The 25791-nt window shown below is 36.0% G+C and overlaps 2 protein-coding genes across 2 annotated transcripts; one reads left to right on the forward strand and one right to left on the reverse strand.

Moving 5' to 3' along the window:
* The first annotated feature begins 15040 nt into the window (after positions 1-15040).
* LOC118343937 (50S ribosomal protein L28, chloroplastic-like) lies at positions 15041-17189 on the forward strand. Its single transcript, XM_035683242.1, has 2 exons — positions 15041-15477; positions 16780-17189. Exons 1-2 carry the CDS (start codon positions 15234-15236, stop codon positions 17010-17012), a joined length of 477 nt encoding a protein of 158 aa, XP_035539135.1. The 5' UTR covers positions 15041-15233; the 3' UTR covers positions 17013-17189.
* Positions 17190-18356: 1167 nt separating this feature from the next.
* LOC108981265 (glycine-rich cell wall structural protein-like) lies at positions 18357-19981 on the reverse strand. Its single transcript, XM_018952373.2, has one exon. It carries the CDS (start codon positions 19944-19946, stop codon positions 18582-18584), a length of 1365 nt encoding a protein of 454 aa, XP_018807918.1. The 5' UTR covers positions 19947-19981; the 3' UTR covers positions 18357-18581.
* Positions 19982-25791: the final 5810 nt, after the last annotated feature.

Genomic DNA, 25791 nt, shown 5'->3' on the forward strand with positions numbered 1-25791 from the left:
ATTTAATGCAGCACACCTTACATCCCAGGCCGTATTAAATGCGATGTGGCCTCTGCTCTGGGCCGCATTAAACACGGCATGGCTCTTGCTCTGCGCCTCCCTTCTGTCTGGTGAGGAGTGCCCCAATCTTTCTTTCTGCCCTTCTTCCGGATCTCTGGCCCACCCCGACCCGTTCAACCCAGTTCCAAACCGGGTTTCACTTTATCGACCATGGCTCTTGTGACTGGGTCGGGCCCTATCTAGGGCCCAACTCTTGCATTTAACACTTCCTGCTACCGTGGTCTGAGACCAATTATTTTCCCCATCACAATACCCCGCGAATTTTAAGCACACTTATGGGCTGGAAATTCAAAATAATTCTTTCCTTTTTTACTGGGCGTCGGTTCATTTATTTCTCACGTGTACGCAGTGGTAACGCCGCGCCGTCTTTCTGTTATCTAGGTGTCTCTTCGAGTTCCTCAACGTCCCTTTATACTGAAAGCTATTTCGCGACATTACCTCCTTCATTCGATTCTTTCCCCTCACATTCCTTCGATACTTTCTCCTCGCATTCCTTCGGTACTTTCTGTTTTCTTCTCCGCTTTTTGCCATGACTAAACGGGCCGTTGACGAATCCCGCTTCAACTACTTCACAGGTCATCGATGGGTTTCGACCATGACCAAGATAGAGCTTCGCACTTTTTGCAGGGAGTTTTCCCTTCCCGACGGAACTTCGGTCGAGGTTCCGTAATCTCGCGTCACCATGGTAGATAGCCAAGGTCTGGCGCCGGCAGTCGCACTTTACCCCCACATGTTCTCCACCGGACTTCGCCTTTCGTTTTGCCGTCCTGTTTGCGACGTTCTGGACTACCTGAAACTTGCCCAAGCACAACTCAGCCCCAACGCCTGGCGTTTGCTCCTAGCCAGTTGCGTGGCCTTTCGCCTTGTTCTGTCCGATTCGGAAGATTACCCAGACCTAACTGCTCGTGAATTTCTGAGCATGTACCGAATTACCCGATTGGATGGGAACTGTTGTAGTTTCCAGTCGTATTCTACTGAAAGACGTTTCGCGTCTTTGGAGAGGCGATACTCTTCAATAAAGGAGTGGCATCGACGGTTTTTCTTCATCAGGGGCACTAGCTAGGAGTGTCCCGAGGAGGAAAATGAATACGGGGAATTCCCCATTTGGTCGGTGTGGGGCAAAGTTTCGACCACCAAATCGCTTGCCATCACCCTATCGGAAAGAGAGGAGCTCCGAGTTGCCTCCATCGTGTCCTGGGTTTCAGCTCACCCGGACCTGTCTGAGACAGATACGCTTCTAAATGACGATTATATTCGTCGTTTCCTTGTTCTCCCGCCCCTTAATCACGTGTTGGGCCAGGACTTTCTATCGGGCCCACTTTCCTCAAGCTTAGATAAAAGCCCCGCTCATGCTTCTTTCGAAGGGGCTTGCTCCAAATGACAACGCACCAAGCAGGAGGCTCCTACTCCTCCTCGGCGTGTCTTTATCGAAGAACCTCTTGTCGCTCCCCCCTTCCTTCCAAACCCTCAGCAGCTCAGCGGAAAGGAAGGAGTTCTCGACAAGGGGGAGCCAGGGTGGAGTCTACGCGGGCTGCTCGGTTAGAATCGAGAAGAGGGCTAGCCGTCCTGTCCAAGAGGTTGATCCCGCTGGAGGTAAGTTGTTGTGTGTTTACTTGTTTACAAATATCTTTCTTACCTCGACTGTTGGTAATTTTGTTTGTTCTTCCCGACCAGGTCCTATAGAAGAAGTGGACACTGGGGCCGTAGTTGCTTCCCTTTTTGCCATGGCCTTCGAGGGCCTGAGGCCTTGCGGGCTGGTGCAGGAGTCAGAAAATTTTGTCTCCTTTGAGGAGACTCTCCTCGAGGGAGAGCGGTCCCAAAGTGAATGGCCGCCTTCCTTCGGGGAGATGCTTGCTGAGTTCGATGCGGCCTTTGTGGGCGTCCCATCATGTCCTTCAGCCCTTTCTCCCGGCATGTGGACCTGCCCCATTCTGGAGAATCTTCAGTTCTCACTGTTCCCCATCCCGAGGAAGGGGTCTTGCCTTCATAGGAGCCCATGCTTTCTGAGTTAATGGGGCAAAATCCCGACAGGTCAATTCCCAGGTCTGAGGTCGAAGGACCTAGCTCTTCAGGCGTCGCAGCTTCATGGCATTCTGACACCCCAATTCCCTCGCAGGTGTTAGACCTACCTACCAAGCTAGGCCTTCCGACGATTTCGGATCCAACCGTCCTTCTAGCGGAGGCCATTTCGGTATTAGTCTTTCTCATTTTCTAGCTTATTTATTGGTCGTTTATTCTGTTTACTCCCCTTTTGTCACCCCACTTTACACCAGGTTACTTGTCTCATCCAGGAGCCTCAAATTCCAAACACTATGCCCCCCACTCTACCACGAGACGCCGACCTAGTGGTGGTGGACGATGATTCCTCGCTAAGTGTCAGCCCCTCTCGCTCGGGTGAAACTCCTGGCGAGAGCTCGGTCCCTCCTGGGATCCTCTCCTAGAGGTTTTTCCTTCGAGCGAGGCTGCCCTACCTTTGGTGGCTGTCGTTCCCTCTTATTCTTCTGCGCCCAGGGCTTCACTGGGATCCGGGTCGGGTAATGTTAAGACTCGGACGGCATTTTTCGAGTCTTACTTCCAAAAGTTCAAGTCGCTTTTTGTTCACGTGAGTGTTCTTCTGTGTGGCTCCCCGACCTTTTTATTTATTTATTGTTCATTAGCCTTTTCTTAACGAGATGGTTTGTTGTTAAACCTTTCAGGCTGCTGAGGAGTTTGCCGAGCTGGTCTCCTAAGAACAAGTGGCTCTGGAAGAAGAGCTGAAGACTCAGAAGGCGCTAAACAAACTCCTAAACCTCCACGGGGAGAAGCTTCTAAGCGAGAAGCAAGCCTCGGAGGTTGAAAACGAGTCCCTGCGGGAGAGTAACGCGTTCTGTCTCCAGAAGGTCCGTGAACAACTGAAGATCAACAAGGATATGGCCGAGCTGATGAAGGTCATGAGTCTGGAGTTTGATCTTAAGCGCAAGGAACTCGAGCTGAAGGCTATGGAAGCAGATAGACTTCGGGTCAGACTAATCTCAGCGGTTGTTGACTTGGAGTCTACACAGAAGGAGCTCCAAGTTGCGTTTCCACAGCGCTGTTAGAGCTTGGAGTGTGTCCTCCCCATTTATGTACCCATATGCCCGGTCCATAAACTCCCTCAAAGTCGACGGTGTCTTTCGTGCGATCTCTGCCATGAATGGACTACGGGGCTAGACCCCTCCCAATAATGATGCTAACGTCATTTTTTCGTCTTGATCGTCGGTCGTCATCCGTTCCCGGTTGAAACGGAAGAGATATGACTTAAGGTTCTCGTCCCCTCTCTGTTTGACAATTAGCAGGTAGGCAGCCAGCGTCCTCCTTGTCCGGCTAGTCATGAACTACGTCAAAAACCGTCGTGCTAGTTCGTCGAAGCTATCCACCGTCCCCGGCCTTAAAGAAACAAACCACATCCGCGCTGCCCTCTTCAGGGTAAGGGGGAATGCTCTACATGCCACTTCACTATGGTAACCGTGAAGAGTCATGTGAGCCTTGAAAGTTTTTAGATGCTCCAACGGGTCTTTATTCCCGTCATAGGCTTCTATCTGAGGGACTTTGAATCTCGGAGGTATCGATACTGCTAGAATGCCGGTACTATATGGTAACCCTGCATTGGTGAGCAGCTGATCCACTGTGGTAGGCTGGCCCATCTATTTTGCCACTTCCATCTAGATCTGCAGGTTTATCTTACGTCGCTCTTCTTCCACAGTAGTCGGGTTCGGTTGAAGATGGTCCCCCGAATGGTGGCTTTGTTGGTCCGCTTCAGTCTCCTCGACCTTCCTTCACAACACTGTATTCTCCCGCCGGAGGGTCTCCATAGCCGCCATGAGTTTTTGTATTACTTCATTTTGTTGGTTAAACCTTGCTTCAACTGCTTCGGACTGCATCCTTTCACGTTGTGAATGTCGGGAGCGGGTTGTTGCCGGCATACAAAAGACACGCTAGTTATGGGACAACAGAGATCCCACAGACGGCGCCACTGTTGATGTCGTATTTCGCGGGCCTGGGCAACTACGCACCCCTATTTATCCAAACGTGATCCTGCACAGTCAAAACGGAGACAAAGGACCTCCCTGGTCCGTTAATCCTCCGATGCTTGAGTTTAGTATATGGAATCAATGTGGAGGTCTCATCCGAAAAATGTATTAAGGCAATAGTGTGTATATGTTACCTGTCGTGGGGGTTCACTTCTATTCATACTTACTGTGTTGGGTCTTTCCACGGTCTTGTTCTGGGTTGATTGGGTGACTTGTCCTACACATTCCATGACCAAGCAGCCTTAGCATTATTCTTTTACCGAGCAGCGATGGCCCCAGGATCTTCTGCATCCGTCACTTCTAATTCTGGGCTGCATTTAATGTTGCACACCTTACATCCGGGTTGCCTTTAATGCGACGGGATCCCTCTTCTGGGCCGCATTTAATGCAGCACACCTCACATCTTGGGTTGTATTAAATGCGATGTGGCCTCTGCTCTGGGCCGCATTAAACATGGCATGGCTCCTGCTTTGCGCCTCCCTTCTGTCTGGTGAGGCACGTCCCAATCTTTCTTTCTGCCCTTGTTCTAGATCTCTCGCCCACCCCGACCCGTTCAACCCAGTTCCAAATCGGGTTTCACTTTATCGACCATAGCTCTTGTGATTGGGCCGGGCCCTATCAGGGGCCAACTCTTACATTTAACACTTCCTGCTACCGTGGGCCGATACCAATTATTTTCCCCATCACAATATCCTTAAGAGATACGTGTCAACTTTTAAATGGATTGGAAATTTGAAAGAAACTTCCTGATCTCCAACCTAATTTCTGGAAAACTCCATCTATATAATATTATATAAAGTCACGTAATGACAATGATGCAAAAACCATATATATTAAATGTTTCGAGATCCATGTCCTACACCACTGATCTTATGTTTATCCCACAATGTATATAAACACAAGATTGTGCATGCAAGCTGACATGGATCTCGAACCATTTAATATGGATTTTGCATGCAATATCACTGTCACCATGATGCTTTAGATGGATTCATCGTATGATCTGTCTTGTTATAGTATATTAATGTATGCATATATATGTAATTATGTATTACGTAGATCATCATGATTTTGTCATCACTGCCATATGGCAATTGGTAATTGATTGATTTGAACCGTGCCAAACGAGCAACAAATTTTTCACTACAATAAATATATATATATAATATAATTAATTCCTTGGATACTTTTGGAGGGAAATCTCTCGCAGCCAATACGGTGAGATCTATCAAATTCTCCTTTTTTCTTTTGATCAATTTTTTTTTCTTTCTTGTATAGCATTTTATTTCGTTGTGTTGATCACTTATGCATGTGTTTGTTTATCCTAATTGCATGCCTAGAGAGAGAGAGACTAGCGAGAGAAGTAGAGAGAAATACAAGAATATTAGAAATGCAAACGTCATACATTATTTTTAAAAAATAGTAGATTTTTATTATTAAAAATTTAAATTTTTTTTATATAGATCTTATATTTATTTACTTTTTTTAAAAAGAGTGTGAGGCGCTTAAGCACTCTATGACTGCGAATATAATTATTTATTACAATATAATACATACAATTCTGTATATATATATATATATATATATATATATATATAATATATATATATATAGCATGCAGCGGAAATATGCATGGATTAGGAAACTAAATAATTAATTGATAAAGTAATATCAGTGATGAACGTAGTACGTCGACACATTGTAAACAATTCAAAGTACTTGAACATATAATATATATAGCTGATCGATCAAGTTTGAGAATTCTATATTAAGAATAATTACATGAACCATTTTCTAGATAATCATTAAAATGATCGTGATATCATTGATAAGGACGTGGATGATGTAGAAGTTCGTATTAATTAAAATACAATTAACTTCGCCATCAACCTTATTGATCATTGTTCAATACGTTACATAGCACGGGACGTACGAGTATATATATATATATATATATATATATATATATTATTAAAGAAAGGGCTAATTGTAATTAAATTTCTTCAATCTATATATTATCAGTTACGGCCCCTTCAAACTTTAACATGCATGCATGGTATACGTACAACATGGTATAAAAATATATATATATATATATATATATGCCTCCTAAATTAATTAATTACCGGGCCTCTTTTCTTTAATTTGGATATATTTGACGTATATAATTAATGGCTTATAAAATTGAAAATTATGGCCTGGAGGAACAAGAGGAATTTTATGTATTAATTATAATCTATATTTCACTTTTACACTTCGCACCTATAATTTTTTTTTTTCATAAGATATGAGGATATTTTTCATATGGTGTATTAAGGGATATTTTTTATAAGGTGTGAGATATGAGGTATTAAATAGTGACTGATTGTATAAAAAAAAATAGTGATTGATGAGAAGAATTTTTCGAACAAGTAATTAATTACATACACGAATGTTCCCAAATTTAACATTTTTGTTTCGCGTTATGATCTCATGTCGAGTTTGGTTTGAGACTAGTTATATATATATATATATATATATATATATATATATATATAATGGTAGTAGTTATAGTCTGATCTTGTTGACACGGTCCTCACCCTCGTACTCAGGGTTCCATATTAAATATATAATATCCTCCATATATTATTTATAATATCTTTAATGTTATTTGAAAGACTTATACCGATAATATTACTATCTTGAAACTTACAAAGTCTATGTGTTTGCTTTTCCTAATTAAAATACCTAGATTTTGGATAAAAATTTTGATATTGTCTCCCATCTAAACATGCTAATTGAGATCATGATCATCGCTAGCTAGTCATACATGATCATCATATCTAAATTCAATTAGCTCAAATAGTAAAAGTCTTGGTTTTGATGGTATGCCAGCTCCCTCCAAGTCTAGATTCAAATTCTACATGTGCAAACAATTTCTAAGACCCATTGAACCAGGGGAATTTTCCCTTTAATAAAAGAAAAAATAATTATCACAAACATGATAAGTTGAATGCAGCAACGATATTTTCGTTGGGAAGAAATGGGAAGTTAAAGGTTGCAATGATCTCATATATATATATATACACACTAGCGGTTGGGCAATGTGCGAGGCACATTTGCCTGGTTGAAAAATAACTTATTTTGTAAAATATAAATATGTTTTGTGTTAAAAAAAAAATGTAATCATAAGTAAAATAAGTAGTATATAGAGAATTTTTTATGAACTCAATTTCTGCACCTAACAAGTGAAAAGAGATGTGGAGAATTTTTGTGATAGTGATAGTACTTCACTGCATAAATCGAAGCAATCCAACCGAAGAAAAAAAAATGAGAAGTGGTAAAATGAAGGGTTGGATTTAAATCTTAAAAATTTTAATGTACCAGCAGCAGTCTCGTCTTTCAAAAAACAACACACGTAGACATCATATCTTTAGATATGATTTGGATCGATGTATTAATAGTAGTGATATGGTTTGTGAATAGTAATATATAAAATTATTTAGATTAAGATATTTTATTTTATTTTAGAAAATGAGAGAAAAAAAGTTAAAATAAAAATATTTTAAAAGTTAAAATATTATTGGAATATAATTTTTTAATGTAGTTTTTGTTTTAAAATTTAAAAAATTTATATTTAAGAAAATTGTAATGATTAGATTAACAAATTAAAAAATATTTTATATTTAAATAATATTTTAAAAAATATATAAAAGTTTCTGAAAACCTAAGAATCTATTAATCTCTTCCTCGAACTCAATAATTTTGTTTGGGAAGAAATAGATTGTCAATTCCCTCCTGACCCAATGATGTCGTAAATTTTTTATTGTTTTTAAAAATGTTTATGATGATTAAAAAAATACATGAAAAAAAGAAAAGAAAAATAAAAAAATGAAATACACATTCATGACATATTTTCAGGTTACTTTTTTATTAGTTGTAGCAGTTCTCTTTAGTTAATTAAGAATATTATAATATTTAAATTATGTTAAAACTCTAATTATTTATATAGTTATAATTTTTTAAAAATATTTAACAAAATTTCATTATTTATTTAAAGATGAAATATTAGTATTTTATAAATGACTCGGTTATTTTGAAATTAGTGGTACTTGTGTAAAATCCTGTATGGCGTAAGATTTTCTAATTGATAAAAAAAAGCACGTTTGCCACATCTGTCAAATTGAAGAAAAAAATAAAATGTAATTTCAAATATTAAAATAGTCTAATGTATAAGAATAAAATTATTATTTATTTATGTTCATAATTTATTATGAAATTTAAATTATATTAAAAATTCAAATTAATTAGATAGTTTTTTTCTCTTAAAAATGTACAGTAAAATTTCATCATTTATTTAATGATAAAAAATTAGTATTTTATAAATTAAAGTTGATTTTTAGTATATGATATAATAAATAGTAATAAGATATGCGAAGAAAACATGCGAAGAAAAAAAAATAGCTTCTTTATTGATCATTTAAAACTCAAAAATTAATATTTTTTTCACTTTTTCTTTCTTCCTCTCTCTCATTCCCTACGCACGATTGCGGTATTATGTCGCACATTGGCATTCATACGGATAAAATAAAATTAAAAAAAAAAAAAATTACTGTTCATGAAACAAAAAGGTTGATTTAGATTCACTGTTCATGATGAACAGTAATAAACAGTAACAGTTATAGGCTCTTTTAAGTATTAGGTAGATATAAGACAATTAATTAAGTGGAAAAATAAACGGATCGGTTAATTAATTGGTCTATTAATCCTATAGTCATATTAAAATTTTGAGTAAGTCAAAGTCGTACGTACATATATAAAGTCAAATTAAGCAGATAAAGAAAATAGAGACTGAAAATAATGATTGAAGTTTTGGTACTTCTTTTTAGTCCAATGCTGCCCAAATCTTAGATGTACTCTATATCATGCATGATAATCTACTTCATAATATATATATATATATATATATATATATATATATATATAGGACTATTAGTGTTTGATTCAACGGCTGCATAATTGATTAATTATTGATAGATATCCCAAGGCTAGCTTCACGCAATTTTTATATATGATCAATATCGAAGTAGCTAGCTAGTTGAATTTGTCTCACACGTGTACGTACGAACGAGTCCATGATCGAACAACTTCGGTTTCATTGCATAATCTTAGGATGCGTTTGGAACATAAATTATTTTCAACTCATTTCAATTCATCATTACAACTTTTTCAAATCTCAACATAAAATATAATAAACAATTCAACTTTTTCAAATCTCAAAATAATAATAATATTAAAAAATAATATTCTAATAATATTTTATCATCTCAATTCAACTCAACTCAACTTACTTCAACATCCAAACTCACCCTTAATCTATATATATATATATATTATTAGATATGATAGATATTAATTTATATCACTGCAATAAAAATGAGTATTTATGATAAATGATTTACGACAAGATTAATATATTCATTTTGATAGTAAATACTCGCAAATTATGATTGATCACAAATAATCAATATTATGAAAAAGAAATTAAGGATAGGATTCCATGCATGCACTATTATTATGAGCATCCATGAGGTTGCATCGCACATGATTAAACGTGGGACATGAAATCAACGTGCAAGACGTACTCTAAATATTCCAGCATTAAGCTGATTCTGCATGATAAGAGAGCAAAAGGAAGGATATCTTTTTGGTTGGCAACAGCTTGTTCCTTTGTTTGTGGTCATGCATAGTTGATTAAACCCCACAAAACTAAAGAGATATATAGCACGTGCGTTGAATTTTGTTCTCAATAGACTTTCAGAACCTCACAATAAGATCAGCTTCTGACCAGTCATTGGCCGGCATCCAAGTAGTTTATCCTATGTTAGACTAGTAGTACTTGATTCCTCACGCAAGAGATCATGCCGGCGATTTTTAAGTTAGAGATTTATATCGTGTAATATTAATGTTATCTTTTAGTCTTATTTATAGAAGCTGATGTGACATATTTTAGGTGACCATTCATTTTTTAAGTATTGACAAGCAAATTTAACAAATTAAAAATATGTCACATCAGCACTATATATTTACGACTTGAAATAACGGCATTAATTGAAAATAAATAAATAATTATAGTATTGCTAATTGTATGATAATTGGTGTCCATGGTCAAGCTGGGCATAATTCTCTTTCACATGTCTATTCTAAAGCTCAAAATATCATCATGGAGAATATAGATCTTTTGGACAATATATGGATTCAATTCTTTTGAAAAAGAGTTATAAGAATACACGCACCTATCTTTTTACAACTTTTTATACAATTATACATTTATGTAAACAGTGACAGAACCAGCAATTTTTCTTCAGGAATAACTTTTCTATCGCACAATATGTTTATATAAAATGAAAAAATATTACAAAATTATGAAGTATATATAAAATTAAATCTCGATAATTTGCTATATAACGTAGAAATTAAAATTTTAAAACACAACTTAATGCCTGTTTTAGATTTTTCACGACAATATTTCGTAGAATAATATTCATCTATTATTATTTTTGTAAATATGAAATATTTAAAAATTATTTTTTTCGTATGAACTATCAAGTGATCTTTTAGAATGCCATCTTTTATTCTTATATCTAAACTAGTTTATCAAATTTCATTTAAATTCTATCTATTTTGGTGTCACATTAAGCATAAAATACTACAACTAAGACCTTAAATAAACTTTTTCTTGCTCAATGAAGTTTAGAGGATAAATCATCCATATTACTTTTCATATAGATCATCAATCTAAAAGATTTTTCTGGTATTTTCACTTTGGATTCTATATTAAGAAACTTAATATTTTATAATAAAAAAAAACTTTGAGATAAATGCTAATAGTTTATTATTTCTCCTAATCCTAGTTTTAATTTAATTTTAGTGTGGCCACATCCTTGAAAATAGATAATATATAGAAATTATTGAAAATCTAGGGGTTATAGGAAAACAATTAGAGAGAAATATTTCTATGTATATTGAAATTTTACAAAATTTTAGAAAGCAAATAAGAATAACGAAATTATAAATTTTTTTGGAGGGCCAATTTCTATATACATGAAATTATGAATAAAATTTAGGGGCTATTTGGAATTTTGAAAAAATTTTGGGCCCCCTCAAGCAATGTGTAGATCCGCCTAAAATAATGTTATTTTTATAAGTTATTTTATAAAAAAATGTACCTCATTTAAAACATGTTATATATAAGATTGTAAAAAGTGTTGCATGCATACATGTGATTTTCATTTTTCAAAATAAAAATGATTGGCCTCAAACATTTGAAAGGGGAAAAAAAAAAAAAAAATCATTGAAGCAAGCTAGGAGGAGTGGGAATTAGAGACAAACAGGAAGAGAATCTAATTCCCTCCTAATCGAGGAAGCAAATAGCTCAGGATCGAGTCTTGTTCACCCCGGCCTTGACGATTCCATACATGCATGCACCTATCTTGCTCCTCGACCCCACTGTCAGACTCTTTGCCGAAATGTACGAGCTCGTGTCGTAGTAGCATCATCTTTTTCTTCTTTTGGTGCCATTCATGCCACTTCTTGTTCAATTTATCGAGAGTTATCAGTTGTTGTTATTATTATTAATTTAGGGTTTCTAACAGTTAAGATTTGTCTTCCTCAGTTTGGTTGCCATGAGGGGACGTTGAAGATCGAGAGGATCAAATCATGATTTCAGCCTGAAAAATCAGTACGTAGTAGTTTAGATCATTCCAAATATACTTAAAAGGGGGATGAATAGGTGTTTTCTAAATTTATTAGAATATTTAAATCAATAATCAATCAATCAAACAACCAACAATATATTTTGACAATGAAGTAGAAACTTATTTGAAAAACGTTTTCAAAATCTAAAACATGTTTAGGTATAAGTCATCACTTAAAATTCTAGTCTATAGAAATTTTGTGCATTATAACTAATTTAGAAACACTTACAAGACCTTTAAAGTAACTAAATTTAACTTGTAACACCACAAGTATCCTATTCGATCTCTGCACCTCGACTCTCGATCTCTTAAAAGTACAATGAATATGGCAGGTTTGGCCTCTCTCGACATGACCCTAGAAGTCGTGCATATTTTTTTTACATAAACTTTAGTGTTTGGGTAGAACAGTACTAGAACACGGACTCGTTTGTTTTTAGAAAACATCTCATCTAATCATTACAACTTTTCTAACTTCCAATACAAAATAAAATAAGCAATTCAACTTTTTTAAATCTCAAAATAAAAATAATATTAAAAAATATATTATAACAATATTTTATTCAACTTTTTAACTTTAGTCTCAACTTATTTCATCTCATCTGGAAAAACAAATGAATCCCTAGTCCAAACTCTAGTGAAAAAATTACTATCAAAATTTTCATTCAAGCAAACTTTTTTTCAAGTTTTTGAGCTAGCCTGTAAATGCTAGAATTTGAAAATTCTTATGGAACATGAATTTGTGGATAATTTATATATAGAATTGCACTAGTGATGATAATCCTGCGGATGATCTTGGATATATATGATCTTGCTCCTACTTGAAGAGATTTTCTCCCAGATTTAGTTATAATTTTAATCGTATAATTATCTGCGGAAGTTTGTTTGTAGATTTGACAATATCCAAATATTTAGGTGCAAACAAAATCACAGGTACAACCCTTTTTTTTTTTTTCAAGCATCATTAGGAAATATACCCAGGATGACGAATATGATATAATTCATATATAAAGGGACATTTGAAATTGCAACATGATCAAATATATTTTGATACATTAACATCTCTTACGGTTATATTAAATGAAAAAAATGATGTTCTTCATTGTTGAATTTATCATTTTAGTCACATTGGTTGATAGGTAACTGGAAGAAAATACAGGAGATAGTGGAGAGTCCCATATGTGAAGAACTGAAGTTACAATAATTTATTTTTCTTCAGGTCTTGATATTATTCCTATATGGAGAGCGGAGTAGAATGTCAACTTTACGACCTCTTCAGCTTGGAACGACAACCATGATCCTAAAGAAAAAGCATCGTGGGCTAAATGGATCTAACATAAATTAATTTTGAGTAAAATTTCTATATTTATGTGGAAATATATGTTTAATAGTCTGCCTTTTGACCAGAATATTTTGAAGTTGCATATTTCGATGGCCTCTAAATGTGAATGTTGTCAAGTGGCTGACTGTGAATCTTTAAACCATTCGTTACTTTTGGCAGAGATTTCATCCTTTGTTTGGAATTTGTTCGAGGCAATATTGGGTCTAAATCCTGTTCCTACTAATACAGGGCATGGTAAAATTTAGCAATGGCTATCTAAGGCTCGGGCAGTTTTGCAAATCAACGTTGCGATTGGCATTTTTCCTTCATTAATAAGCTGGTTTATGTGGTTATATAGATGTAAAGCTAGAATGGAGGGGGTTGCTCAAATTAGGGAGCAAGTATGCTACAAGATCAATAATTTTCTAGCCCAACTCATTCACACAAAAATGAATAATCCCTTCACCAAATGCTCAGATGAGGTGATTTTACAACAATTCGATTTACTGAAGATGTCTATCCAGAAAAAGTATGCAGATATTGAAATGGATGTGCACGACTCATGGATTTGCTAAACTTAACATTGATGACAGTAGTTTGGACAATCCAGGTCGGAGTGGAGGTGGAGGGATTCTTCGAGATGAGAATGGTCATATGATTTTTGCTTTTGTTAGGTTCTATGGTATTAATTCAAACAACATTGCAGAAATAAGGTCTCGTTTGTATTCGTAACCTATCTCAACCCATTTCAACTCATCTCATCTCATCATTACAACTTTTTCAAATTTTCACACAAAATATAATAAACAATTCAACTTTTTTCAAAATTTAAAACAACTTTTCTAAATTTTCACATAAAATATAATAAATAATTCAATTTTTATTCTACTATTCACAAACCATCTCAACTCATCTCAACTCATTTCTGAATCCAAACCACTCCTAAGAGCCACATCTAATGGTCTTAGTTTATGTGCTAAAATGAATATTAATCACATAAAGGTTGAAACAGATTCTAAGCTAGTGGTTAATTGGTGGGAGAAAGATGAGCAAGTTGCTTGGTGTAGTAAGTGATATTGGAAAGAGGCTAGATTGACGGCTCGTTCGATAGTGGTATGTTTTTATTATTCTTTTAGGGAAACAAACCATGTTACAGACAAATTAGCTAAATTGGGCACAAGAGGTACATAGTATATATTTAATACCAAATATAGCCCTTCCAAAAGACATTATGAGAGCTGTTCGAATGGATCAAGTAGGTTTACAAGTTATACAGTATCGATAACATTTTTGTTGTACAGTTTGTTGTACAAATTATGCTTTATTTTGTCTTGTTTTGAGGGTCTTGTTAGCATGCACTTTTGTGTTTCGATTTGTTGGGTATTCTTATTGGATTAAGGTTAGCAGTTTTCCTTTGTGTTCTTGCAGTTCATTTTGATACTTGGGTTTAAAATTTAGGATGATATGTAATCCAGGTATTCAGTTGTAATCACGTGTTTTCTCCGCTAGAAGTGAGGATAATCAATAAAATTGAGATTCTATTCTCTTACAAAATTAAAAAAAAAAAATTGGTTGATATATCAATCATATTTTAAAGAAAAATTCTACAAACCACACTACTATCCAATTTTCATCCCACTATATAAGATGTGGCACATTTATCGTCATTAAATAATTTTTTGTTAGATGATTTTTTATCATATAATGGTAATAAATATGTCACATCTTATATAGTAAAATAAAAATAGAATGGTGGTGTGGTGTATAGCATTACTCTATTTTAAATAACTTTTAAGTACTTATAAAACCATAGCATTGTTCTTAAATAAATTGAAGTCTGATCTGGGCTCACTTGGTGGACTGGGCATCCGTCTCAGCGGCCCATACAAACTGTCCAGTAGGTTAACATCCACTACATCCGCAGTGCACGTTAAGGCTTTCCCACACTGATAAAAAAGAACCAGAGGCTCCAATGTAATCTGACAATCAATCGTTTATCGTTATCCATTCCGACCTCAGTTCAAATTACCTCTTCGTATCCCGAAAACATCCTCGAAAGAGGTCGAAGCAATGGCGTCGGCGGTATCGGCAACGTCGGGAGTGTTTTCTGGAAACACTTTTTGCTTACGTAGAACAGATTGTTGTAATTTACGGAGATCGTTGTCAGTACCGTCTTGGAGGACCAAGGCGGTGTCGGAGCTGGGGTTCGTGACCTCGCAATTGGGTGGCCTCAAAATCTCGTACAACCACCGTGACGCTGCCCAACCCTTCTCCACCCCTTCCACACCTCATCTTCTTCAACCTATTGTTGCCCGTAAGAATTCTCTTTCTTTGTTTTCCCTGAAATCTTACATACAGCAATTAGCTATTGTTCCAACTCTCATACAAGCACATACATTTGCATACCTGGAATTTGAAAATAGAAGAACAATGTTATTTTGTTGTGAGCCCTGTGTTTAGCTGCTTATGGATTCATGTCTCAGCTGATAATTTATGGGTTGAAAGTAAAAAAATGGGGGATGTGCGAGTTTGATAGTGTTATGCCCAAGTTTGTTTTGATTTGAGATCGGTCCCGTAATGTATGTTTATAGTTTGCATTGTAGAATTTTTTTTTTTCCCTCTCAACTTATATTTCATTTGATTTTAGGTAAATGTAAGTTCTAGGAAAGATAAGGAACAAGATTATTCACTCGAAGCTGGCGATTGATTTGCCCCCTTTTAAGTGAAAAAAAATATGGGAAATGGAAATTTGATGTTGGGCAAGAAAGACCGACGGATGTGCCAATAAAGAAGAGCGTTCTAATCCAACTTGGACTTAAAAAAGAGGTTGTACAGAGCGTGAAATAAAATTTAAGTAGAATTAGTGAAAGAGGATATATGCAACATACTAGACTGGGGGATGTTTGGTGAATGAGATGACATGAGAAATTTGTGAATAGTAGTAACATGGTTTATGAATAGTAATAAAATTATTTGAGTTATGATGTTTTATTAGGTTTGGGAAAAGAGAGAGAAAGTTGAATAAAAATATTATAGAGTTAAAATATTGTTAGAATATAATTTTTTAATATAATTTTTGTTTTGAAATTTGAAAAAGTTGAATTATTTTTTGTGTTTTGTTTAGAAGTTTGGGAAAATTGTAATGATTAGATGAAAAAGTTGAAAACTTAAAATTGAAGAAAAGTGTATGTTTGGGTGGTGTTTGGATGTTGAGATATAATGAGATGAGATGAGATGAGATGGGATGGAATGGGATGGGATGAAACCATCTCAACATCCAAACAACCCAAAGGGTAATCTTTGGATGGAATGCTAGTTGGAAAATTTTTGTGTGTGTGTGTCAGAGAGAGAGAGAGAGAGAGAGAGAGAGAAACTGGCATGGTTGTAAATGGATCCACAGAGCTGATCCCAATTTTGTCGGGATTAAGGTTGAGATGAGTTGAGTAACTTTATATTAATGTTAATCAAGAGATTTAATATTGGAAGTGTTATCAATTGTTGCCTTTTGTTTTTTGTTTCTGATAATTGTTATAACATTAATTAGTGTTTAAAATTGATAACCATTTGAGTGGCTTATGTTAGAACTAATCTCATAACAAATGGCTTGTTTCTTCAGGTAGGATATGTCCCTTCACTGGGAAGAAGGCTAACAGAGCAAACAAGGTTTCGTTCTCAAATCATAAGACAAAGAAGTTGCAGTTTGTGAACCTACAGTACAAGAGGGTCTGGTGGGAAGCTGGTAAGCGCTATGTCAAACTGCGGTTATCAACCAAGGCATTGAAAACCATAGAGAAGAATGGCCTGGATGCTGTTGCTAAGAAGGCGGGAATAGATCTTCGCAAGGAGTAATATGTGGCCATTATACATTTATCTCTTTTTGACAAAAAAGCCTTTGGCTGTGTTTATGAAGTGTGTTAAGTTCCTTCATTTTGCTTATATATATTCTTAAAAAAAATGTTGCTTTTCTGTTAGATCTTCTGTTTGAATGAACAGTTTTCATTGTTGTAAGCCTAGAAATTGCTTTGAGCTCTGGGAGTATGTTTCTAGCCCCCACCCCCCGCCCCCCAGCTCCATATTTTTCCCCCTTGGTGACGAGCTCTGGAAAAGGTAAGAAACAAGGAAAGTTTTGGAGATCTAGTAATTAATTTCACAAGGTCATTCATCCACTTTTGGGGGAACATACTTCAAGCCTTTAAACAGAAGACGCAGGTAGTGATAGATTAGCAATAGCATTGCCTTTTGGATGGATGGACAGGTACTTGCAGCAATAATACCAACTGAAAAGGTGTTGTATTTCATATTCCCCTGATATTTTTGAAAGACCTACAGAAATTGAGTGCCTAAAGATGGCCTTCTAATGTGGTGTTATCTCATCCCATATTTTTATGCATTTGTATTTGCATATTTTGAGCCAATTGTTTTAGCTCGATTTCTGAAACATATTGCAGATTTTTTTTTTTTTTGAAATTGAGAAAATTCGATGAAGCTTGATTTATTAAAGAAAGAATGAATCAGCTTTTATGAAGTGGTGTAAAGATCGTGTGACCTGATCAAGGATGCATGCACTCTTACATTATTCCTAACCAGCATTTGTGATTATCTTGGTGTGAAAGCTGCTATATATACATACAAGTTTTATAAGGTATGTGATTAAAATAAAATGAAAGTCCCTTTTCTAGGAACCTCATGGCCCTAAATAATAGGAGTAGTGTTGGTTTTTTTGTGCATTAAAGAGTTGTTAGTGACAAGCCAAAACAATGGATCTACTTCATTCTATGCCACTATTTTAGGGTCTAAAGCGTAAAAGAGAGAGACACAATTATAATTTTTTATAATTGTCAGAACAAAATTTTCAAATTATATTCTGTGTTCAATAAATAAATATTGCTAATCTCTCCCTCTCCTTTAGACTCACGGAAAATTAGATTTTAAAAATTCGGTATCTCCAAAATCTATATATTAGACTATTAGTCATCCGCTAATAGAAGCATAGATTAGTCAATGTCCAATGATTATTCAAGAAGAAATATATTTTTTTTATCACAAGAAAGATTTGAGGATACAAAAGTATATCATGTGACTCCGATATTATGTACTGTATTTCTAAATGTATCTCTTATACACTATATATATATATATATATATCATTAAATTTAGAGAGTGTGATTGGCAATGCAATGGCACACAAAAATATATTATAAAAATGAAAATGTGCGAGATGTGCTATTTTTCAATTTATATTTTACATTTTAAGTAGAAATAACTTACAACAGACTGAGTAGGCGTGCATGCTTGTCTTCATTGGCAAGAGATGCAACTAACATAACTAAAAACTCTTCAACAAAATAAGAAATCCAGGACACATGATTATTACATTCATTACTTATTAATAATAGATCCGCACAATCTGATGCTTAATTAGTGGTGTCCAATCCCACCACCGCCTCCTCCACCAAAGCCGCCTCCACCACCAAATCCACCACCTCCACCTGCTCCTCCACCTCCACCATATCCACCTCCACCTCCAAACCCACCTCCTGAACCTCCCCCTATTCCTCCACCTTTGCCAAATCCCCCTCCAATCCCACCACCAGATCCACCTCCAATGCCGCCACCAAATCCACCACCTTTACCAAACCCACCTCCAATGCCACCACCTTTTCCAAAGCCGCCACCACCTCCAATGCCACCACCTTTTCCAAAGCCGCCACCACCACCAATGCCACCACCCTTCCCAATGCCTCCACCAAGGCCTCCCCCACCACCTTTACCAATGCCACCACCGACACCGCCACCCTTACCTATTCCACCCCCAATGCCACCACCCTTGCCTATTCCACCACCAACTCCCCCACCTTTCCCAAAACCTCCACCATGACCACCACCAACTCCACCTCCAAAGCCACCACCCTTGCCTATTCCACCCCCAATACCACCACCCTTACCAATGCCACCTCCAGCTCCTCCGCCAACTCCCCCACCTTTTCCATACCCGCCACCATGACCTCCACCAATTCCGCCACCAACACCTCCACCTTTTCCAAACCCTCCACCATGACCTCCACCAATTCCGCCACCAACACCTCCTCCATGTCCACCACCCTTGCCAATGCCTCCACCTTTACCAAATCCACCACCAGCACCTCCACCAATACCCCCACCTTTTCCAAAACCATGACCACCACCAATGCCACCACCCTTACCTATTCCACCACCAACTCCTCCACCAACTCCCCCACCTTTTCCAAACCCTCCACCGTGACCACCACCAACTCCACCTCCAAAGCCACCACCCTTGCCTATTCCTCCACCAATACCACCACCCTTGCCAATGCCACCACCAACTCCTCCGCCGACTCCCCCACCTTTTCCAAACCCTCCACCATGACCTCCCCCAACTCCACCTCCAAAGCCACCACCCTTGCCTATTCCACCCCCAATGCCACCACCTTTACCAAAGCCACCACCAGCGCCACCTCCCACTCCACCTCCCTTACCAATCCCACCACCAATGCCGCCACCCTTGCCAAAGCCACCACCAACACCACCTCCACCTCCAGCTCCTCCCCCATACCCACCTCCAAATCCACCGCCACCACCACCACCTCCTCCACCTCCACCTCCACCTCCAACTCCAAATCCGCCTCCATCCCCAACGTTTAGAAACTTTTCTTTCTCATTCTTACCCACACTCACTACATCCCTAGCAATCACACTCACTGTAAGAACATGAAGACAGAGTAAGCATAACAGAGCAACTGATCTCCTAGTGCCACGACCCATCTCAAATGTATTTAGGAGAAGTTTGAACTCCCTAGCTCTTGATGATAGCTTTACTGGCATGAGGATTTTTATACTAGATGGAACCCATTGCCTTTGCATTTAATGGGTCTCAACCACTAACCGATCGCCACATAAATGCACGAATTCACCCCCTACAATTACCACCACGCTTTTGGTGCATTTATCTTTTACAGCTAAACCACTCTTCCCACTGCCATTCACATAAAGAAAACCCTAACGACATGCAAATCTATAGGCGCGAGCAACTCTCACATGCATCCACTTGCTGCCCACATGACTAGAGCTTCCATCTTTAGGCTCTTCCTACTACCTATCTAGCTAGTGCGTACGTGCATGAACTCTCAAGTCTAATCAAAAGTATGCTGAAACTTGGATCTGGTTTTCTCCTTTGGTTGAAGATCAGGTATGGTTTACATCACCATTTTCCATTCTAGCTAGGTGGTTATTTACCACATGCAAATGCATAAGAAAAAGATAGTTACAAGTACTACCTTATTCATACGCAGCACACATTTTCATCTGAGAATCTTTGCATCTCTATATTGGTTAAAAATTATCTTAGAATTATGCTCATGATCATATATATGTGTGTGTGTGTGTGTGTGTGTGTGTGTGTGGGTGTGTTTGTGTGTGTGTGTGTCATGCGCGTGTGTACTGTTGCGTAATCTTGAGCGCTGTGACTCTCAAGCTGGCACAGACGGGGAGACGGTACGGTACGTGCTACTGCACCAAATTAGAAGTGCACCGAAGATGGTTAGCTAGATTACATGTCACACGGGAAATGATATGGACAGTCGGATGAGCATGCATGCATGTACGACGTAGTCCTCGAGCATGATGGACCCAAAGTTTGCTAGCTAAATCTAGACCAGATTATTAAAGTCATCATCTTGTTATGAGGATCACGCACCATGCGTCATGATAAACACAGTGGTCATGAGTAGCAGCTAGAATTAATAGTCCAGGCCAGGATATTATATAATTAATACTTATATCAAGCCCTACATTGCTCTAAATGATCGTGATTAGTTGAATAACTTAAACTAAACATTGCATGCAAGATATATATATATATATATAGAAGCTTGTTATTGATGCATTTATACAGCAGACAAAATATGTCAAATTACTAATGCCTCAAATTAGGATATAATAGATCGAGTTCATTTTTAGATCAGCAGGCACTAATTACAGGAAATAAAACATGTATCTCCGTACGATCGACTCAAATTAGAATATGATCACTACTTTCCTTAATATTTAACTAAACTTGTTGTCGAACTATATATATATATAATTTGTAGTCCGACAGGTTTTTTTCTCTGGCAAACAAATGCCAACTACACCAAAAATAATATATTTTTTGTAACGAAAACTAGTTTTTTTGGACGAAAAAAATATTTCGTCCAAAAAACATTTCTAATATTGTAGTGTGCTACATATCAAGGAATATATATGTGTGCGCGCGCGCGCGCGCGTTGTCCAACAGCAAGGTGGTTGTAGACCAAATCTTGTTTAGTCTCCAGAAAATAAAGATACATGGTCTTTAAGATTTATGGGCCTGCAAAATGCATTATATATATATATATATACATACATATATAATATAGAAAAATCATACATATATATCATCCGGACATTTATAAGCAATTTGATCTCTTGCGTAACCTGCATGGGCCATCCGACGTAACCAATTAGGACAGGAAGATTAAAATACAATAAAATTGGTATGTATATATATATATATATATATATATATGGTTCATGCATGAAATTTTCAAGAGAAATTATTTATGGTGATTGATTCCATGTGCTCGGTAGATGAAGATATTAATGCACGTTGAAAAACTGGGATAGCTAGCTTTTCAAGTGTATTAAATTCTCATCAAATAGGCAATGGGCTCTTGTCATGCAGATCTCGATAAAGACAGTAATTAGGGATGGATTGGTTATTAAAAATCAAATTATCTCATTTTATCTTATATAATTATTATAATTTTTTTAAACTCTCACATAAAATATAATAAATAATTTATTTTTTTAAAATTTTAAAATAAAAATAATATTAAAAAATAATATTATAATAATATTTTATTCAATTTTCAATAAAACATCTTATCTCATCTTATTTAAACTGTGTAAACAAACGAGACTTGAGAGAGCACATGAGCTGATCTCTCGGCCACTTATATTAATTGTTGCCACCGAATTAATGATATGACTCATGCATATATACTCGCTGATAAGGTTTTAATTAAATCTTACCAATAATTTGGTAAGGTGGGCCGGTCTACAATTAAGTCATGGTTGAGTCTCGATCTATACATGTTTACACCAAAACGATCGATTTCAATCATCAAATCAATGCGTTTAATTTCTCATTTTATCTAATCATACGTATAGTACTACTATTACATACACAAACAATGTTTCGTATATAGCAACATTTTCAATATATATACTCATGATCATGATCTATGGCGGCCTCATCATGTATACAAGTTACGATACATGAACCTATTATTAGCATGTAAAATGTTAAGATATATACAGATCAGCCGACGTTGTTGCTGGTGCTCTTGGTTCTCGATCGATCGCGTACGTGCAACCTCATTTGACAGCGCAGGCAGTACATACCTAGCCTTTTGATCTTTGTTCTAGTACTACTCCATCTTTGGCATGTTGACGCTCGGAATTTTAGTCCGGCCCCTCGATGAGACCATTGCGATGACCAAGCCTACATTGCATCCATGCATGCACCATGTGTAGACATTTGGGGATGAACGAGCTAGCTAGGTTACATTTAGTCAGTTCATTTTCCGTCAACTCCACCAAATCTCGATAGTTTATTAATGCAAGAAACCACAATCAAGCTAGTCATGGCACGAGTTGTTTGCCTTAACTTGGACCTTAACTCTTCAAAACCCTTTATGTTGTGCAAAAAACCCACGCACCAATGATAGCAAACAAATTAGAGCAATGATCAAGCAATCACACGACACACACAATTTATGTAGTTCGGCAACATATTTACGTTCATAGAGCTACAAAAATTTTATTAATCAAAGGAGATTACAATCATTCAATCTCAACTCATACTCTCCAAGGCTTTTTCTCTCACACAATATGCACTCATACTTTGTCTCTTTTATTCTCACTGAAAACTATTAAAATTGTATACAATAAAGTCAAAATATGACATACAAATAGAAACGGCCCTGGAAATCCTAATTTGGTAAAAATTGGGTCCTTTGTTCGAGTAGTGTGTCAAGCGCACCTCGAACGAACATCCAATTAATATTGGCTCGAGCGGTATGTCGAGCGCAGCTCAAGCAAACACTAGGATTTTTATCTCGCTTGAGTTCGATTTCGCGTGAGACTTGAGTGAACTCACGGGTTGAGCTTCTCTCGAGCTCTAGGTCGAACGACAGTCTAGCGAACTCTTTGCTTCTCGATTTCCTATTCACTATCCAGTCTTCACATGCAACCCAACATTTAATTCACGAAAACGTTTATTTGTAATCAGTTATATGTTACAAAAATAATAATTTCTTATCAAAATAAATATATTCTTATCGTAAATAATTCGTCATAAATATTTTTTTTCTTTGTAATCTCAATTATTTTGAATGTACGTAACGAGAACTACTTAATTCCTCTCACTGTAACCATTGTGTTTTATTAACATATAAATAATATCATTTCCCTAGCTTATATATATAAAGGAAAAAAACAAGAACGTGCATTATTCAAAGACTGAAAAAATTAAGTAGACTCACGAAAGAACCGTACGTCGGTAAAGCGAGTCAGTCGGTTCGAGTACACCATGGCCATGTGAAGACTGGACAAACATATAATATAGACAGTACTATTCATTTAACACCCCCACCCAACCACCCAATTATACCAAACAACCACCCAAAAATAAATAATAATAATAATAAATAAATTCCTTCATCCAGCTTGACCCGAACTCCGAAAAGATCATCAATATCATGTTCAGCTTTTTTTTATTTTTCGAGTTATCATAATTAATTAGCACCATTCTGGTTCACATGAGCTTGGCTGATCTGTGCATGCATGCTGCAGCATGGGGCTAGCTAGCTATATATTATATATGTTAAAACACGGTCGTATATTATATGCGAACATATATGTATAATTGATTAAATAAATGTGAAACTTGAATGAAAGTACTACAACATTAGCTAGCTAGGCTGCCTAATTTTATCATTGGAGGTCCATATCGTTAAGGACCTGACCCTAATTGTTTTCTGCACAACTTCATATATAGGTTAATAATTGATCCCAGAAATAAAGAACGAACAAAAAAAAAAGCTTGTCTGCCTGTACTATCATGCGAGCCTAGTTTACAGCATTTTTTTTTTTTTTTTTATGGCAGAATCATTAGATTAATGTAGCTTATATGATTTTATTACCCAAAAAATTAATTTGTGACCATGAAATCATGCATTTCCATATATATAGGACCAAATTACTCTTCGAAAGACATATTCATTAGTTTGTATAGCTATATATGAATATATAACAACATGATCAATTGATGATCTCACGCAAATTAGAGTCATAGCCTGGTTTTAATTTTAACTAATCGCGCAATAATCCTCATAACTAATTTTAAGATTTTGAAGAAGTTGTAGCTCATGCATGGGGTGGGGGATATTGTAGTTATATATCTAGCCGATCAGCTTTTGACACTTTAAAATGAAGATGCTAAAGATCGAGTACTGTGTGCATAGGAATTTCGGTTCTAAAATAGACATTAAATTGCCAACCCTCCTTAACTGCTTTATATTAATCATATGAATAACTTTTAGGCAAAGTTTGGGTGAAAATATGGTAGAGCTAATCATAAAAGTTTTAAAAATTATGTATTGTTAATTGATGCAATTTTTTCGAATCGCTCATGATTGTGACTTGGGCATTGATAAGGTGTTCGGATGCTTATTTATGAAGTAAATAATAAATAAAGCATTTAAATATAAATAGAGATAAAAATATAAAAATTTACGTGATTTGACATAAAAGCTTATGTACATAGGTCATTTGAGATTGAATCCACTATATTTGATAATTTTATAATCTCTCGTGCATGGCCTCCCAATAGAGAAAGTAGGGTTAAGGAGTGGTTGAAGAAGATACTGCCTCTATAGAAATCTGGAAAGAGAGGATATGAAGAGAGTGTAGAGACATGTAGATCTATAGAGATCCCTTCCTTTTATAAAGGTATTCTTCCTTCTTTAGACTTAAGAGTAATGCCAGAGTCTGTCTTGCTTTATATCATTATATCATTTTTACATTTTGATATCTCATTAAACTTCTTTTGAATTTATCTCTTCTTTGTATTCTTGATAATGGACTGGACTCTAATTCATTTTATATACAACATATGTCATATCATGATATATATATATATATATATATATATATATTATATCATGATAAATATTTGATTGGTTAAGAGTCAGACACCAATGTTAAAAAGTAATATATATACTTTAAAAAAAAGTATAAGGTTACTCTTATTTTTTATTTTGTCCTTAAATTATATTGGCTGATATTTCACATTTTAAATGTATTTAACTTTCCAAATGAAAAATCACGTACAATACAACATAATAATTAATAGGTAGAATGAGAAAATTAAGCTTGAAGAATAGCATTAAAAAGAAAAAACATAAGAACATATATTAGAGCACTGACATTGGTTTCATTAAAGTTATCTTTAAAATTTAATGAAAAGTACATAATTTCTATAAATCTAAAACCTCCTTAACCATAACCTCACATTGAATTAATCATT

Source organism: Juglans regia, chromosome 12, assembly GCF_001411555.2.
Source record: "Juglans regia cultivar Chandler chromosome 12, Walnut 2.0, whole genome shotgun sequence".
Taxonomy (NCBI): Eukaryota; Viridiplantae; Streptophyta; class Magnoliopsida; order Fagales; family Juglandaceae; genus Juglans; species Juglans regia.

Excerpts from the sequence above, each read along its gene's own strand:
- LOC118343937 (XM_035683242.1), top strand. The coding sequence starts at position 15,234 with ATGGCGTCGGCGGTATCGGCAACGTCGGGAGTGTTTTCTGGAAACACT. Across the intron at positions 15,478-16,779 it reads TCTTCAACCTATTGTTGCCC|GTAGGATATGTCCCTTCACT; the intron begins GTAAGAATTCTC and ends TTGTTTCTTCAG.
- LOC108981265 (XM_018952373.2), bottom strand. The coding sequence starts at position 19,946 with ATGGGTCGTGGCACTAGGAGATCAGTTGCTCTGTTATGCTTACTCTGT.